Source organism: Arvicanthis niloticus, chromosome 16 (assembly GCF_011762505.2).
Source record: "Arvicanthis niloticus isolate mArvNil1 chromosome 16, mArvNil1.pat.X, whole genome shotgun sequence".
NCBI classification, from domain to species: domain Eukaryota; kingdom Metazoa; phylum Chordata; class Mammalia; order Rodentia; family Muridae; genus Arvicanthis; species Arvicanthis niloticus.
In genome coordinates this window covers 59,085,398-59,102,812 of record NC_047673.1, presented here as the reverse complement: position 1 = coordinate 59,102,812, position 17,415 = coordinate 59,085,398, and the positions used below count along the sequence as shown (strand labels likewise).

The 17,415-nt window shown below is 54.7% G+C and overlaps 1 protein-coding gene across 2 annotated transcripts; it reads left to right on the top strand.

The window, feature by feature from the left end:
- The first annotated feature begins 8,964 nt into the window (after positions 1 to 8,964).
- Comp (cartilage oligomeric matrix protein) lies at positions 8,965 to 17,199 on the top strand. Of its 2 annotated transcripts, XM_034520377.2 has the most exons (19): positions 8,965 to 9,102; positions 9,318 to 9,403; positions 9,789 to 9,840; positions 10,190 to 10,359; positions 11,096 to 11,233; positions 11,394 to 11,468; positions 11,549 to 11,707; positions 11,790 to 11,894; positions 11,993 to 12,100; positions 12,638 to 12,797; positions 13,884 to 14,002; positions 14,165 to 14,217; positions 14,302 to 14,483; positions 14,574 to 14,752; positions 14,860 to 14,908; positions 15,271 to 15,467; positions 16,387 to 16,559; positions 16,804 to 16,943; positions 17,018 to 17,199. In XM_034520377.2, the coding sequence occupies exons 1-19, from the start codon at positions 9,027 to 9,029 to the stop codon at positions 17,062 to 17,064; spliced, it is 2,268 nt and encodes a 755-aa protein (XP_034376268.1). In that variant the 5' UTR covers positions 8,965 to 9,026; the 3' UTR covers positions 17,065 to 17,199. The 2 variants fall into 2 exon arrangements, with proteins under 2 accessions (XP_034376268.1, XP_076770427.1); XM_076914312.1 differs by lacking the exons at positions 8,965 to 9,102; positions 9,318 to 9,403; positions 9,789 to 9,840 and having other exon boundaries at positions 10,343 to 10,955.
- Positions 17,200 to 17,415: the final 216 nt, after the last annotated feature.

The following is a 17,415-nucleotide window of genomic DNA, read 5'->3' as shown; positions in this document are numbered from 1 at the left end:
CCCGCCATTTCTGGCTCCTGTTTGCTTGCTGCCGTCCTGGGGCATTGTGCCTGGCACAGTCTTGATATTCCCTGTGATCTGATGAGTGTTCCTCACACACCTATTTCAGCCTTTGGGAGCTCACTCAGGGTAAGGAAGACAAGCGTCACTTGGACACCGTTGGAAGCTGAGACAGCGTGAGGACAACATGAGAACCAGCCCTGGCACCTCTGCTGACCGCCAGACATTTGGAAAGAACAGGCTGAGACTGGTCCAAGCAGGCTGCTCCCTGACACTCATGGTTGCCTGGTACCCAACGGATGACAAGAGGGGAGTGACCAAGGCCAGGCCAGACCTGAGGCTGTGCCCAGTGGCGGATGGTCACCTTTGCACATGGCAAGGGTAGACAGAGGGGCCAGCCTCGTGCAGATGAAGGCAGCTGGCCTAGTTTGATACCTGCCAGGATCACTAGCTCAAATGACAGAGTCCTCAAAAGCCACATCACAGGGACCCACTAAAGCATGAGGGTGATACATGTACCTAATACCCCCGGCTCTCACCACATCCCTGCTCTGAACCCAACACTTACCACTGCTCCCTCCACCCCCTTCCCCCCCACTTAACCTCCCACCCACTCGCCCACCCACCCATCACCCACTCACCCTCCCACTCACCTACCCACCTACTCATCACCCGCTCACCCACACATCACACATCACTCACACATCACCCCCTCACTCACTCACCCATTACCCACTCACCCAACCACTTATCCATCATCTGTTCATCTGTCCACGCATGGCCCCTTCTATCCCCTCTCCTTTCTTTCTCACAAATTGCTCTGCTCACAGCACCATCCAGGTGACTGACAGAAGGGAGAGCTGTGCTGGGCCTTGCTTTGGGGAGCAGTGGAGGCCACCAGCTGACAACTGCAGCAAGAACAAGCCATTTGGAGGTGACCATGCTCTACAGTCACAGCCAGATAATGCCAGGGTGCATGCTGGGAAGGCCTAGCTCCCATCATCACCCACACCCTTCCCTACCCCAGCTGTGAACCTGTAACAGCTCACTTGCCTCAGATGTCTGGGCCAGGCCGGCCACAGGACCTTTGCATTTGCAGTGCCCTGGCTTAGGACTCTCAGGAGCAGATAGCTACCTGCTTGCCTGTGAGTGTTTGAGCTTCCTTGACCGCCCAGTGTCCTGGGGCTACAAGACCTTCGTTTCCACAGCTCAGTGCCCCTCACATGCCAGCCCCAAGCCCTCACACAACAGCCTCCGACATCTGACATTTGTTTCACACCTTGTTGCCAAGCTCTGTGGTCACTTCCTCAGGCCTGGGCTGCCGCCAGGCGGATAAACACACCGGTCTCTGCTCCATTCATCACTGGTGAACAAGGGCCCCACTGTGCAGGCACTGAGGCATGCTGTAAGATGGGGAGGGGACAGAGGCCCTCGGGCTCCCCTCTTTTGACTCAACACACACTGACCCCAGCCAACTGCAAAAACCTGGGGCAGATTTTCTCCTGTGATACATGAGGCAGGGAAGCTTCCCTTTCTAACCACGGGGACAGGGCAAGGAGTGAGGCCATCTTTGAGACAGGGTCTCACAGAGCTGGCTTGCCTCAAACTCCTGATCTTCTCTTCTTCCATGCCCAGGACTGGGGTGACAGGTGTGTGCTGCCCAGGACTGGGGTGACAGGTGTGTGCTGCCCAGGACTGGGGTGACAGGTATGAGCTACCCAGGACTGGAGTGACAGGTGTGTGCTGCCCAGGACTGGGGTGGCAGGTGTGTGCTGCCCAGGACTGGGGTGGCAGGTGTGTGCTGCCCAGGACTGGGGTGACAGGTGTGTGCTGTGCCCAAATGCTGCTGCTTTTGAGCAAAGTTTCAGAAGGAGCCATTCTCCCACCTCTACCTCCTCAGTGCTAGGACAGCAAGCATGCTCTACCACACCTGGCTCGTGCGGCACTGGGGATGGAGTCCAGGGTTTCCTCTATGCTAAGAAAGCGCTCTACCCACTGAGCCACAAGCACTGTAACAACTGAGCCACAAGCACTGTAACAACTGAGCCACAAGCACTGTAACAACTGAGCCACAAGCACTCTGACAACTGAGCCACAAGCACTGTAACAACTGAGCCACAAGCACTCCGACAACTGAGCCACAAGCACTATAACAACTGAGCCACAAGCACTCCGACAACTGAGCCACAAGCACTGTAACAACTGAGCCACAAGCACTCCGACAACTGAGCCACAAGCACTGTAACAACTGAGCCACAAGCACTCCGACAACTGAGCCACAAGCACTGTAACAACTGAGCCACAAGCACTCCGACAACTGAGCCACAAGCACTGTAACAACTGAGCCACAAGCACTGTAACAACTGAGCCACAAGCACTGTAACAACTGAGCCACAAGCACTCCAACAACTGAGCCACAAGCACTGTAACAACTGAGCCACAAGCACTGTAACAACTGAGCCACAAGCACTGTAACAACTGAGCCACAAGCACTGTAACAACTGAGCCACAAGCACTCCGACAACTGAGCCACAAGCACTGTAACAACTGAGCCACAAGCACTGTAACAACTGAGCCACAAGCACTCCGACAACTGAGCCACAAGCACTCCGACAACTGAGCTACATCTCCAGCTACTAGAATTGTATTTTAACTTCAGTTTTAGTTTTTTAGATAATAGCGCCTATAGCCCAGGCTGCTCTCAAAACTCTTTACATATCTGAGGATGGTCTTGAACCCCTGATCCTCCTTGCACTTCCTGAGGGCTGGAGTAACTAACAATCATGAGCTGCCATGGCCAGAGTATCCATTTGGCTTGCTTTCTTTCTTTCTTTCTTTCTTTCTTTCTTTCTTTCTTTCTTTCTTTCTTTCTTTTTTTCGAGACAGGGTTTCTCTGTGTAGCCCTGGCTGTCCTGGAACTCACTCTGTAGACCAGGCTGACCTCGAACTCAGAAATCCGCCTGCCTCTGCCTCCCAAGTGCTGGGATTAAAGGTGTGCGCCACCACTGCCTGGCTCCATTTGGTTTTCTGAGGCACAGTCTCCCTGTGTAGCCCAGGTTGGCCTGGAACTATATTCTCCTGCTTCATCTTCCCTTGTTCCTGCCACCTTTCTGGGCCGCACAATTTTTTTTTCTAATACTTTCTCTGCAAAGTTTGTGTGAGTTTGAAACACAGAGAACTGTCTGAATGAATATGTTTGATTCTTGCATTGACCCTAAAAAGTGTAGCTCTTTTTTTATTCAAGTGTGTGTGCACATATGTGTGTAAGAAGCTGAGTGTATGTGTCTGTGTATCTACTTGTGTGTATATATGCAAGTGTGTGTGAGTATATGCACTTGTACATGTGCCTGTATGAATGTGTGATCATGTGTACTTGTGTGTATGCATGCATGTGTTTATATGCATGTGTGAGCATGCTGCTGTGTGGATACATGCATGTGTGAGTGTATATATGTGTGTGAGCTTGTTTCCCCATGTTTGTGCCTGTGTATGTATGTTCATGTGTGTATGAGCATGTGTTCTGTGTATACATGCACGTGTGTGTTATTGTGTGTATATGTGTGTGTGTGCCTATGAGTATATGTTTGTGCCTTTGTGAGTGTGTGTGTGTTTGGGGACAGAGAGAAGAAAGCTTTGTAGGGCTGCAGACTGCTCAGAGAGTAAAGTACTTGCCACACTCGCATGAGGTGTGAACTCAAGCCCCAGAAACCACGTGAAAGGGCTGAGAATTCCTGGGATTCAAGGGCCAGCCAGTGAGAGACAGGATCTCAAAGATCAAAGTTAGGGGGCTGGGCCTGGTGGCAGTCCTCTCTAATCCCAGCACTCTGGAGGCAGAGGCAGGTGGGTCTCTGTGAATTTGAGGCCAGCCTGGTCTATGAAGTGGAAACTTAAGGGTTGTTTGGAAAGTCAGTTGTGTTGGATGGGCTTTGCTGGGGCAAACAGGTGAAGGAACGTTTCCCTGAAGCAGACACAGGAGAAGGGATGTTCTGCTAAAGCAAGCACGAAAGGACACGTGATGAAAGTCTCTTTGTTAGCAACACGCATGTATTGTCGCCTTACACTGTATAGTTGAGCTCCATAGAGAGAAACACACCAAAAAACTTCTGGTGGTGTGTTGCAGTTTCTTGCCGTTTCTCTAGACACAGGCTGAGTGATGTCAGCTGAGGCAAGACACATGGAGGACACATGATGGTTGGAGGGATAAAAATAGGACTTCATGGAGTGACGGAGACAAAGTTTGAATTGCTCGTACAGCTAGCTGTGCAAGGCTTGTGGGTCTCCAGTCATCATTGATCTTCCCTTCAATGAGAGAGGCACTCCTGAGAACTCCTGGTGTCTCCCTCTGTCCCTCTGGGTCCCTCCTGCTGAGGCTGAGGCCTGGCTGTCTCTGCTAGATTGTGCCACTGCTGCTGATTCATGTTTGCTAACCCAACTCTACTGAACTGGACTGCTGGTGTATCCGTGACGTGTTTGCGAGTGGATCAAGCTGCCTGCTGACCTGTGAACTGAACTGCTGATTCCAGACAACATGGACGAGAGCTGCTCCAAAGAACCTCTCTAAACAGATCCATTTCCCTGTATCCTTTCCTTCCCACTACCTCGGGTGGTTGGTGGGCTACAAGAAGGGTCAAAGCATTTAAGAACCATCATTAAAAATAGGTTTTGAAAAAATTAAAGTTACACTCTACACAGCAAGTTCCAGGACAGCCAAGGTTACATAGAGAGACTCTCTGTCTCAAAAAAATCAAAACCAAGGTCAAGACTGGTATATGAGCATAATAGAAAAAGCCTTGTAAAGATAGTTTAGTCAGATCCCCACTTCCCCCCAAGGGTGCACCTGATAACCAGAATGCAGTGGTATCACACACTCAGGATAACCAGACACAGTCCTAGAACCCCATGATGGCCACTGCACTGTTGAGACATAAGCTGGAGCCTCACTTTGGGCGGCCAAAAAATGTTGAGAGCCGCACTAGTCCCACGTTCGGGCGGCCAAAAATGTCGCGGCCCGAGCAAAATGTTGAGGCCCGGGCTGCCCCGTGTTTGGTGGCCACTGTATCCTGGTCCAAGCTGCCGCTCTGGTCCGCGGGTCGGGGTTCAGCAAGAGAGAGAGAGTGAGGCCGGACTCAAAGAATGGAGACCAGACAGAGTGTGTTTTAATCCCGTTTATTCTTCAGTCTCTCTTCCTCTCTCCAAGTCCCAAGTCCTAAGTTCCTAGTTCCTAGTGCCTAGTGCCTCCAAGTTCAAAGTTACTTCTTCCAAGTGCCAAGTGCCTAATGTCTAATTCCTACTCCAAGTTGTACTCTCTGAAGTGTCTCCTAAAAGTGTCTGCTCTGTCTGATTCTCTGATCTGTTCTGTCTCTGCCTTTTATATGTCTCACTTCTAAGCCACGCCTTTTGGTCACACCTTTAATCATGCCCTTAGGTCTTGTCTCTAAATCTGATCTCTACACTTCTAAGTCATACTCTTAAATTACACACCTTTAATCTCACACACCTTTAATCTCACACACCCAAGGTATCTAAACCAAGATTATCGGAGTGTGCTCAGCTGTTGTAGGCTATTGTAATCCAAGTCTCATGTCAGGGTATATGGCTCAAGATGGCTGCAAAGCTGATAGCTGCTTTCTGCTAAAAGTCGGCCCCCAACACTGCACAGCATATAAGCAGAGACCAAGAGCAAAGCTCTGCTCTGAACATCTAGAGAGATACAACCTGATCTGCCCTGTGGCTGGAGAGTCTCCTCCAGGATCCTGGCCCTCCAGTCAGAGACTTCTGCTGGAGTCTGGCCCTGACAATCAGCTAAGACGTGTGCACAGGTGAGCTGCCTTGGGGAGACAGGCTTAGAACTCTAGTTAGAAACTGAGATGTGAGCCTGTCAAGACCCTCAGCAGAGTAAAATACAAAGTTCAGTATACTAACTACTTGTATCTCCTTCCTGCTCTCCACTGGAAGATTGCTCAGAAGGTGAAGGTGCTTACTGGTGATTTAAGTTCTACCCCCCCAGCGCTTGTCCTCAGACCTCCACATACACAGTATGGCAACTGCACAGTAACATTGTAACCGTTATAGTTGCTGTGTCTCGTCTGAGGAAAGTCCGGCATGAGAAGATCTATGCTGTGGAAGGTGGTGCCTCTGCAGGCCTAGGCAGCCACAGGCCTCAGACACCGCTCCCTGACCCCTGGATTTGGTCCCTTATTTATGGAGAGTAAGTCTGGCCTGGGATGTGGACATGGCCAAGTGACCCTCCCCTTGTTGACCTGATGGATTCCCCAGACCAAGCCTGTGGCTGGGCATGCTATGCCCGACATATTTCTCCTTTGGGCGGTGGCAGGCAGCCTGGGCGCCACACGTCTCCTGGCCCAGCAGGCGTCAATCAGAAAGGGCCCCTGGGGCTCCACCAGCAGGCCCTGCCTGGCTGGGCTCCTGGAACCACTCAGCCTGGATGTCGGGAAGAGAGACTGGCCCAGACTCATGAGTTCCAGAATATCCCAGCTATTGGTTGCCTGGGGCCAGAGCTAAGTCTGGATTCATGTGGGAAGGGATGTGTGTGGGTGTGTATGGGTGGGGGTCACTTGTGGGTGTGAAGCGCTGAGGATGTGTATGTGTGTAGGGCATTGTATGAATACGGGTGGCTCTGTGTATGTGTGTGTGTGTGTGGGGGGGTCTAATGTGGTGTGCCTTGCACATATAGGGGCTGTTGTGTGTGTGTGTGTGTGTGTGTGTGTAGGTGTTTAGCTCCCCAGCTTTGGGTGTGGGTCATCAAGCTGGGTCATCTCCCCTTAGAGGAAAATATGGATATAAGCCATCTCTGGCTGGATAGAGCCTGCAATCTCTCCTAGCACTTAGGAATTGGAAGCAGAAGGATAAGAAGTTCAAAGTCATCCTTGAACACAGAGTAAGTTGGAGGCTAGCCTGGGCTACAGAAGACCCTGCCACAAGAATAAAAACCAACCAAAGTTACAAAACACTAGAAGCAAAACCCATTTAGAACATTCTGTGTGTAAATTCCAAGTTAGAGCCAGGGAGGCAGTGCACTATGGTCCTCGGAGGCTGGGAGTGCTCTGATCTACATACTGTGTCTCAGGAAGAACCATGATTGGACAGAACTGGAGGCCCGGAGAGCAGATGTCTGCTGTGGAGGGGCAGAGGAGAAGCACAAGCAGGAGGCAGGAGGCCCAGATACCTGCATAGGGAAGTGGGTGCTCACAATTAGACAAGCTACCTGGGAGAGGGTCCCTGCCCCAGGATGCCCCCCTCCCCACTGTCCTCAGCACCACCTCAGCTCCTGCCCTTCCTTCAGTCCTGACTCCCTTCCCCACATCTCTCTAAAGGGTCCATCTGCGGCTATGGCTCAAGCCACGTGGTCCTGAGCCCAGGCCCCGTGCCTGACTTGCCGCAGGCAGGCACCCGTTAGGCTGCCGTGTGCTCCTGCCTCAGTTGCAGGAGGTACTCCGGAGGCCACAGGTCTGCCCAGCAGTGGTGGTTTTCTGGAGAATTCCAGCACTGGTCAGCAAGAACAGCCCCAGCTATGCTGGGAGCCAAAGAAAACAGGAGGTAGCTCAGCCAGCGAGCAGGCTGCCACGGGGCCCTGGGCTCTCTGAACACAGCCACCTCCAGCCTCCTCTGCAGGACTGTTTCCCTCCTCCGCCCCTACCCCCGTGGGTCCCTACTGCCTTCCAATGACAACTTGGGCCTCAGGATGTTGGCACTGTTCTTTGGTGGCCTCACTCCCCGATTGCTTGTCTCTAAGCCCCAAGATCTTGACAGCACACCTGTCCATCTATCCAGCAGCCCAGGCTGACTCCTACTGAGAACTATGGCTGAGCATTTTCCATTATAGCCCTGCCGCCTCTGGGTGACAGTGTAGCCGTTTCCACATCCGGGTACTGCTTTCTTCCAGTGTCCCCCCAACAGCTACCTAGGAGTGGATGTGACCCACAACCGGCATATTTGTGTAAAACATGGATGTACCAGAAATCTACACACACATACCCTCTGACATGCCCCGCTGTGCCGCCTCCTACCCCCCTACCTCCTACCTCCCATCCCCCACCCCTCACTCCTCAGCACTGGAGCCACCTCACTGCTTCCCATGACTGATCTAAGGCCTTTTCATTCTCTTTGTTCCCTGGACTGTCTGTCTCCTCCAGGCAGCCCTCCATGGTTTCTTCTTGGAACAAGAGATCTTCCTGGGTTGTAGTGGCCCCAAGTGGGCCAGTCCCCTTCTCCTGAGCCCAGCTTCTCTATGTATTGTAAGCTGTGAGTCCTGAAGGCCAGGTGGAGATGGTTAAAGCTCCAGGAGGGGAGGTGTTTTACAACTCAGAGTGTGGCTGGCCTGGGAAAGGAGATTTTTAGATCGCAGCCAGTCTTATTTTTATGACAGACTGTCTCCCCAGCGGCTGGGGAGCAAAGTTTAGTGCAGCCCAGTGAGAAGAGAACCCTAGGGAAGCTGAGGCTCCTCCCTCCACCCCATCCCCAGCACCCCCACTGTTTCCTCAACAGTGCAAAAGGGGAAACTGAGTCACGGATATCATTGACTGGGGATTCTGTTTGTTTGGAGGTGCGAGGAGGTGGGTGGAGGAATCTGAGGCTTAACACCTACACAACCTCCTGCTGACCTGGGCTGAGCCATACCCATTAGCCCCCTTTTGAATTTTGAAGTGCACAGGAGGTGTGGGGAGCCAGAGTAGGTGAGTTGGGACATTTTGATTACTTGTGACTTTGTTTCCCCAATGTTATTTGATGGGGCAGACGGAGATTGTCTTGCATAACAGCAGACACTCAATGGTGACCAGAGTGGAGAGCCCCACTCCAAGGCTCATGCCTTTCCCTCCTCAGACCCCACGGTCTGATCAGCTGCCGGTCATCCCGTAGGGCCATGGGGCGTGGCCCTGAATGCAGAGCCCGGCCTGTTTACCTTGTGGCGGGCTCTGGGCAGGGCCGCGGGGGCTGTCCTGGACCCGGCGCGTGGATAAATAGGCCGCGGGCTCGAGGGCGCAGACAGCAGCTGCAGCTCCGCCACCATGGGCCCCACTGCCTGCGTTCTAGTGCTCGCCCTGGCTGCCCTGCGGGCGACCGGCCAGGGCCAGATCCCGCTGGGTAAAGCCGCTTAGTGGGGGGACATGGGTGGACAGGAGGCCCCTCAGTTCCCTCCAGGTTCATGATTCCTGCTCCTCGGAGCTTGGGGTCCGCTCTCCAGGAACCTCCGGGGTTCCTGAAAAATGAAGCGGCGGGTGGAGCTTGGATGGCCCCGGGGGTGGCCGGAGGGGTGATGGAGTGGTTGGGTCGCCCATCACTGGCCCCTGTGGACGCAGGTGGAGACCTGGCCCCTCAGATGCTGCGAGAACTTCAGGAGACTAATGCGGCGCTGCAAGACGTGAGAGAACTGTTGCGACAGCAGGTAAGGAGACAGCAGCGTGGAGACACAACAGGGATCGGGCACACAGAGAGGACTGAGAATAGTAGAGAACAGAGAGGGAGACAGCGCGGGGTCTGAACAGGTGCAGGGGACACAGCGCAGTGATGAGCGGGGAACAGAGGAACAGAAAAGGACAGAGAGGAAAACAGCGCAAGAGCAGAGCAGGAACGAGAGCGTAGAACAGGGCGCAGGACAGGATGCGGAGCTAGAGACAGGGACACAGGGTCTCCGGAACGGGCTTGTGCAAAGGTAGATGTAAAGGGGGTGGTTGTGGGCATTAGGCTTCCCAGGAAGGGGGTCGTAGGAGGAAGAGGGGGACCGAGAGGAGGCGCATGAGAAGGGGTCCCGCTGACTTCCTTCCCGGCAGGTCAAGGAGATCACCTTCCTGAAGAATACCGTGATGGAATGTGATGCTTGCGGTGAGCACGGCTGGGACCCAGGGGCCAGAGGAAGGGTAGGGGCACAGAGCGAAAACGAGGAAAAGGGCTGGGGAAGGAAGCTGGCGGGGGCGAAAGCGGACGGCGACGGAGCGGACTGGACGCCGGAGAGAAGGCCCGGGAGATGCGCGAAGACCAGGGACATGGCGGGCAGTAGGACCGCACAGCTTCAGGGCGCACGCGCGAACAAGCCCAGTCCCAGCGTGGGCTAAATCGAGCCCCCGAGGGGCGTGGTCCTGAACGGCTCCACCCCGGGCGGGCCAAGCTCATCTCGTGGGCGGGGCCGGGCAGGCACCTCCTCTGGGCGTGGCCTAACTTCTGCGGTCCTTAGGAATGCAGCCCGCACGCACTCCCGGCCTGAGCGTGCGGCCAGTATCGCTTTGCGCACCCGGCTCCTGCTTCCCCGGCGTAGTCTGCACGGAGACAGCTACTGGCGCGCGCTGCGGCCCCTGCCCTCCCGGCTACACCGGCAACGGCTCGCACTGCACCGACGTTAATGAGGTGCGCGGGCTCCCCACACCCCCGCCGTCCTGTCCCTACCCGGGCCGACCCCACCACAAATTCCCTCCACCCGGACGACACCCCCTTCATCCACTAAGGGTATTCTCCCCGACCAGCCCCTCGAAGCTCGGGGCTCCAACCCAGAAGACCTCACGTCTACCAGGGGGGTCCCATCTAGGCCAACTCCATCACTATCTCAGACGCACGCTCTGACCACGGCTTTTGCCCCTACTGACGCCCACCCCAACGACCCCTTGGACGCTGGGGGTGGCTCTCTCCAACCCTCCTCACCGCTGGGGCTTGCTCGCCCGGACCACGTGTCTGCTTTGGAGAGTCGCCCTCCTCGACGGGGCGATCGCCGTCGCACGCCCAGGCGGCCACTTCCTCCCTCAGCTGGGGATGCCCGACCCCCAAGTTCATTTCCTCACCCATAAGAGGACGCAACTCCATGCCCATGAAGGCAAAGTCGTCAGAGACCCTCGGGTTCTCTATCCCGTGTGGCACCCTACTTCAAGAGCTGGCTGATGGCCCTTAAGCGCCCTGGAATGCAGAGGCATGCCAATCTCTTTGAGTTCGAGGCCAGCCTGGTATACATGGTGTGTTCAGAGCAGGCAAAGCTATGCAGTGAGATCCTGTCTCCAACAAAACAAACCCCTCTCCACATCTGGGAAGCCCCAAGGTGCTACTCTCACGGTCCAGTTTGGGACCCCTAAACGTATGTGCTCCTTTCTCACAGTGCAACGCTCACCCCTGTTTCCCGCGCGTGCGGTGTGTCAATACCAGCCCTGGTTTTCACTGCGAAGCCTGTCCCCCTGGGTTCAGCGGAGCCACCCACGAGGGCGTGGGACTGACCTTCGCCAAGACCAACAAACAAGTAAGGGAAGCAGGGGAACCTTACGTTTATGGCAGAAGAGAATGAAATGCATTTTGTCCAGAAAACTCGTTCCAGCGAGAAAGTTCTTGGAGTGGGAGTAGGGGCAGGTTGCAAAGAGCCCCGCGTGAAACATGTGTTGTCTGCCCGTTGTATCCCCCAGGTTTGCACGGATATTAATGAGTGTGAGACCGGGCAGCACAATTGTGTCCCCAACTCCGTATGCGTCAACACTCGGGTAAGGAGGGCAGGGATGGTGAGGTTGACGCCATCAAGGCGCGAGTGGGTGACCCGCTGACGGCACGCGCTTGTGCACAGGGCTCCTTCCAGTGCGGCCCCTGCCAGCCCGGTTTCGTGGGCGACCAGACGTCAGGCTGCCAGCGGCGTGGGCAGCGCTTTTGCCCCGACGGGTCACCCAGCCCCTGCCATGAGAAAGCAGACTGCGTCCTGGAGCGCGACGGCTCGAGGTCCTGCGTGGTGAGTGCAGGAGCATAGCTGGTGGAAGAGGGGTTCTGGGGCTCCGGCATGCGTGGACATTTCCACCCACTCCCTTATGCAGTGTGCGGTCGGCTGGGCCGGCAACGGGCTCCTGTGCGGCCGCGACACGGACCTGGACGGTTTCCCGGACGAGAAGCTCCGCTGCTCAGAGCGCCAGTGTCGCAAGGTGGGCGTGGCCTGGTGGGCGTGGCCTGGTGGGCGTGATCGGGAGAGTGTGGTGAGCCAGACAGACACGCACTTCACTCCTGTGTCCCTGCTCCCCAGGACAACTGCGTGACGGTGCCCAATTCGGGGCAGGAGGACGTGGACCGGGACGGCATCGGAGATGCTTGTGACCCGGATGCGGACGGGGATGGAGTTCCTAATGAGCAAGTAAGGCTGTGTAGGGTCCGTGGGCGGGGCTTGGTGGCAGCGTGACCGCCAAGGTCTTGCTAATTATCTAGCTTCTGTAAGAGGGACTAGACCTGGAGTTAAGACTGGTCTGGAAAGTGGTCTTTATTTATTTTTTTTCTTTTCTTTTTTTTGGTTTTTCGAGACAGGGTTTCTCTGTGTAGCCCTGGCTGTCCTAGAACTCACTCTGTAGACCAGGCTGTCCTCGAACTCAGAAATCCACCTGCTTCTGCCTCCCAAGTGCTGGGATTAAAGGCGTGCGCCACCACTGCCCGGCAAAAAGTGGTCTTTAAATTTTATTATATTTAGTTATTTGTGTGTGCGCGCACGCGCGTGGAGTGTGTGGCGTAGACACAGAGTGTGGCGGTCTAAGGGTACTTGCAGGAGTCCGTTCTCTCTTTACACGCGCAGGCTCTGGAAGACTGAACGAAGGCTTTTTTTTCCTACTCCCTTGCCAGGCAACTGGGACATGATCTCTGTCCCATGCTGACCTTGCCTTCTATTTGTCCTGCCTTCTAGGACAATTGCCCACTGGTTCGAAACCCAGACCAGCGCAACTCAGACAGCGACAAGTGGGGAGATGCCTGCGACAATTGCCGGTCCCAGAAGAATGACGACCAGAAAGATACAGACCAGGATGGCCGGGGCGATGCCTGCGACGACGACATAGATGGCGACCGTGAGCATGGCTGGGGGGTGAAGGGTGGGACCCATCTCTCAGTGGAGGTGCCTGCAAGGCTTGGAACTGAGTGGTGACCTGGCCTAGAGTGCCCTGGTGTGGCTAAAGTCAAGCAGAGGGAAACATGGAAGCCAGGAATGGAGAGAAGAGGGCTGGAACACGAGGGGCAGGGTACCCAGTTTAACACCCCATCCCCTGTGGGCTTCAACATGATGCATAGCAGGGGATGGCCTTGAACTCCTGATCTTCCTGCCTTGACCTGCTGAGTGGGATGACAGGTATGCACAACTGTGTCCTACTTGGTCATCCTTTTTTATTTGACGTTATTGTTGTTACTGTTTTTAAGACAGGGTCTCTCTACATAGCCCTGGCTGTCCTGGAACACACTATATAGACCAAGCTGGCTTCAGACTCACAGACATCCTCCTGCCTCTGCCTCCGGAATGCTGGGATTAAAGGCGTGGGCTACTATGCCACATTTTAATTTTTTAATTCTTGTTTTATTTGATTCTTTTCCAAGACAGGGTCTCATTACGTAGTTTGGTCTGTCCTAGAAATCACTATGTAGCCCAGGCTGGCCTTGAACTCACAATGACCTGCCTACCTCTTCCTCTAGAGTGCCGACATACCTGGCAACTTTTTTGTTGTTGTTGTTTTGCTTTTTCAAGACAGGGTTTCTCTGTATAGCCCTGGCTGTCCTGGAACTCACTCTGTAGACCAGGCTGGCCTGGAACTCAGAAATCCGCCTGCCTCTGCCTCCCAAGTGCTGGGATTAAAGGTGTGCGCCACCACCGCCCGGCAACCCAGCAACTTTTTAATGCTTTAATTGATCTATTCTGTGTACATGCACCTGTGTGTGCATGTGTGCCATGACACACACGTGGAGGTCAGAGGGCAACCTGCATTGCAAGAGTGGGTTCTCTCTCACACACAGGCTCCAGAGATCAATCTCAGACCCCTTAGTCACTGACTCTTCGTGATTCCATGGGCTAGGGCTGTGTCCCAGCCCTGGTCTGTGTTGGGATGGCACCGTGCTAGCCTGGCCCTATTCTCAGGGTCTTGCCTTAGTTCTCTGATGTGTCTCAGGAATACGAAATGTAGCTGACAACTGTCCCCGGGTGTCCAACTTTGACCAGAGTGACAGTGATGGTGATGGTGTTGGGGATGCCTGTGACAACTGTCCCCAGAAAGACAACCCAGACCAGGTGGGCCACGTTCTATGTGAACTTTAGTTTGGGGGGGCAGGAGGGATCTGAGGGCATTCTGAGGGTGGGGGTTCTTGGAGTGCAAAGGACCTGGCTGTGGAGTTGGGGTGGGGAGGGCTTCTGAGTTTCCAGTCCTGACTGTGACCCTTGACCCCATTCCAGAGGGATGTGGACCACGACTTTGTGGGCGATGCCTGTGATAGTGACCAAGACCAGTAAGGAGCCCTTGGGAAGGTAGCAGTGGGATGTTTCACGACAACCCCCTTCCAGAGTCTAGGCGCCCCATCTCCACACTCTAGGGACGGGGATGGACACCAGGACTCCCGGGACAACTGCCCCACAGTGCCCAACAGTGCCCAGCAGGACTCAGACCATGATGGCAAAGGTGATGCCTGTGATGACGATGATGACAATGATGGAGTCCCTGACAGCCGGGACAACTGCCGCTTGGTGCCTAATCCAGGCCAAGAGGACACTGACAGTAAGGATGGTGTGAGCGTGGTCAGCAGCTAGCACAAGCTATTGGGAGGGGCCTGAGCCTACAGCGAAGCCTTGTGTCCTATTCTTTCAGGGGATGGCGTGGGTGACGCGTGTCAGGGAGACTTCGATGCTGACAAGGTTATAGACAAGATTGATGTGTGCCCCGAAAATGCCGAGGTCACCCTCACTGACTTCAGAGCCTTCCAGACAGTTGTGCTGGACCCCGAGGGTGATGCGCAGATCGATCCCAACTGGGTGGTTCTCAATCAGGTGTGGCTAGGGCTGGGGTGGTGGTCTAGGGAAGCCCAGATGCCACCTCAGCAAGACCTTCACCACTCAGCGCTGGCCTGAGGCCCTTGTTCTTCTGACTTCACCAGGGAATGGAGATCGTTCAGACCATGAACAGTGACCCTGGCCTGGCTGTGGGTGAGGCGGAGTGGGGCAAGGGTGGGACTATGGGTGACTATGGGGCATGACCATGGAGGGCTTGGCCACAGAGCAGGACCTGTCAATTTAATCCTGGGAAGGATAGGCGGTTAGGACAAATGGCAGGTTCTAGGAGTGGTCATAGGTGGGTCCTAGGCCATGGAGGGACAGGGGCTGGTTGGTTAGGATCTGTGAAGGGCTGGGTGGGGCCTTTGGGGCATGGCTGTGGGAGGTGTGACCCCTGAGAGCTAGAAACTGGAAGTGCTTGGGGATGTGGCCAGTGCTGTGTTGGAGTGTGGCCTTGTTTGGAGAGGCAGAGCAAGCATGCTTCTAAAACCCCCGCCCTCTCTTCCCTTCTACAGGTTACACGGCCTTCAATGGCGTGGACTTCGAGGGCACATTCCACGTAAACACCGCCACTGATGATGACTACGCTGGCTTCATCTTTGGCTACCAAGACAGCTCGAGTTTCTACGTAGTCATGTGGAAACAGATGGAGCAGACATACTGGCAGGCCAATCCCTTCCGGGCAGTGGCTGAGCCAGGGATTCAGCTCAAGGTGCTGTCTGGGCTGTACCCTCGGGGTCCCTGTGCCTACACACACTATACCTTTCAGCCTTCACCCTCAAAGCCTTCATAGCTCTCCAGGATTGTCCCACAGCCTCAAAATTGTCACTACTACTCATTCTCTCTCTCACTCGTGCCTGGCCCCCACCCTCCCACCTGCACCCACCATCACCATAGGGTTAAATCCTCCCACGGGCCCATAAATACGTTCTCTTCGGGGAAGATGCCACCTCGCTACAGTGCTTGAGTCACAAGCAAGGGAACTAGAGTTTTCTCCCTACCCCACACAACCGAACCCACATAAAATGCTGGGTCTGGATGGTGACCCACCTGTAATTCCAGCCTTGAAATGTAGAGACAGGATCCCCAGAGCAAGCTGGCTAGTGAGACTAGCCACACTGGGAAGCCCCAGGCCTTATGGAACGAGGTAGAAAAGCTACTTAGGATAACTCTGACAACTTCAGCCCCTCGCTTACATGTGCATGCACCCACACACATTCAGAAACAACACTCAGAGAGAAAAAAAAAATTAAAGGTAGACCCTGTCTCCAAAAAACAAAAATAAGGAAAAAATATACCTTGGGATTGCCACATGTTCCTTTGGGCTCCCAAGCCTGTCACAGAGCCCTAGATTTCTCTGGATACCCCAGATCCTCCTGCAGACACCTGCAACAGGTCCCCAGTTTATCCCAGCAGGCTACAGCATCCTATAAGGACCCAGACCCTGTAGATCCTCTAAGGCATCCCTGTATTTCCAGCATACAGACAGACTCCCGGCTCCACTACCCACAGTGGCCCAGCCAATAGCCCTCACTTGCCCTCTTCTTCTACAAGGACCTTCCTTACACTCCACCACCCGTAACTCCCACCAGACGGGGCTCTGATCCTTTTCCTCCCCTGGTCTGTGGCAGGCTGTCAAGTCCTCTACAGGTCCTGGGGAACAGCTCCGAAACGCGCTGTGGCACACGGGGGACACAGCATCCCAGGTGCGGCTGCTGTGGAAGGATCCTCGAAATGTGGGCTGGAAGGATAAGACCTCCTACCGCTGGTTCCTGCAGCACCGGCCTCAAGTCGGCTACATCAGGTGGGGCTGCCCTGCTGCTGCTGCAATGTGCAGCTCGAGGAGAAATGGGCTGTTTACAGTACATCATGGACCTATGGGTAGATGCCAGGACCCCAGTACCTCCTATATAAGGGTACCTGACACACATTCTCACAGAGGGAAACTGAGGCAGGAGCCACAATACCAGCTCTTATCTCTTGAGTAGGAACCACAGATGAAGGGGGTGGCAAGTAGGGAACCCCACCTCAATGATCCTCCTTCACAGGGTACGGTTCTATGAGGGTCCTGAGCTAGTAGCTGACAGCAACGTGGTGTTGGACACGGCCATGCGTGGTGGCCGACTAGGTGTCTTCTGCTTCTCCCAAGAGAACATCATCTGGGCTAACCTGCGCTACCGTTGCAATGGTGAGCTAGAGGACAGCGGGCTGGACCCAAAAGGCTCCAGAAACCTCTCTCATCTGTTGCCTTTCAATCTGCAGATACAATCCCTGAGGACTACGAGAGTCACCGGCTGCGGAGGGCCTAGGGACCAGTGGGGCCCCACTGCCCGAAGGACTGTGGTGGCATAAGCTACAGGTGTCTGGGGGGGTCTGGCATCCCTCTGAAGGGGTGTCTGGCCTGGGGTGGAAAGGCAAATAAAGTATGTATGTGGGGGACTGGCTGGCTTTAGTCGCTGCTGAAGGGACTGTGTAGGGGGTCTCCAGGAGGCCCTAGGGTCTGGATTCTAGTCACTGAGATAGGAGCATGCAATTCACTACAGAAGGTGACATCCCTGGAATAGTCTAAGATATGATCAGATGGGTGCCTCCAAGTTTAGGAACCTCAGTCACTGATTGGCTCAGGGAAGTGCCCAAGCGACGCAGACCTGTGTGAGGCT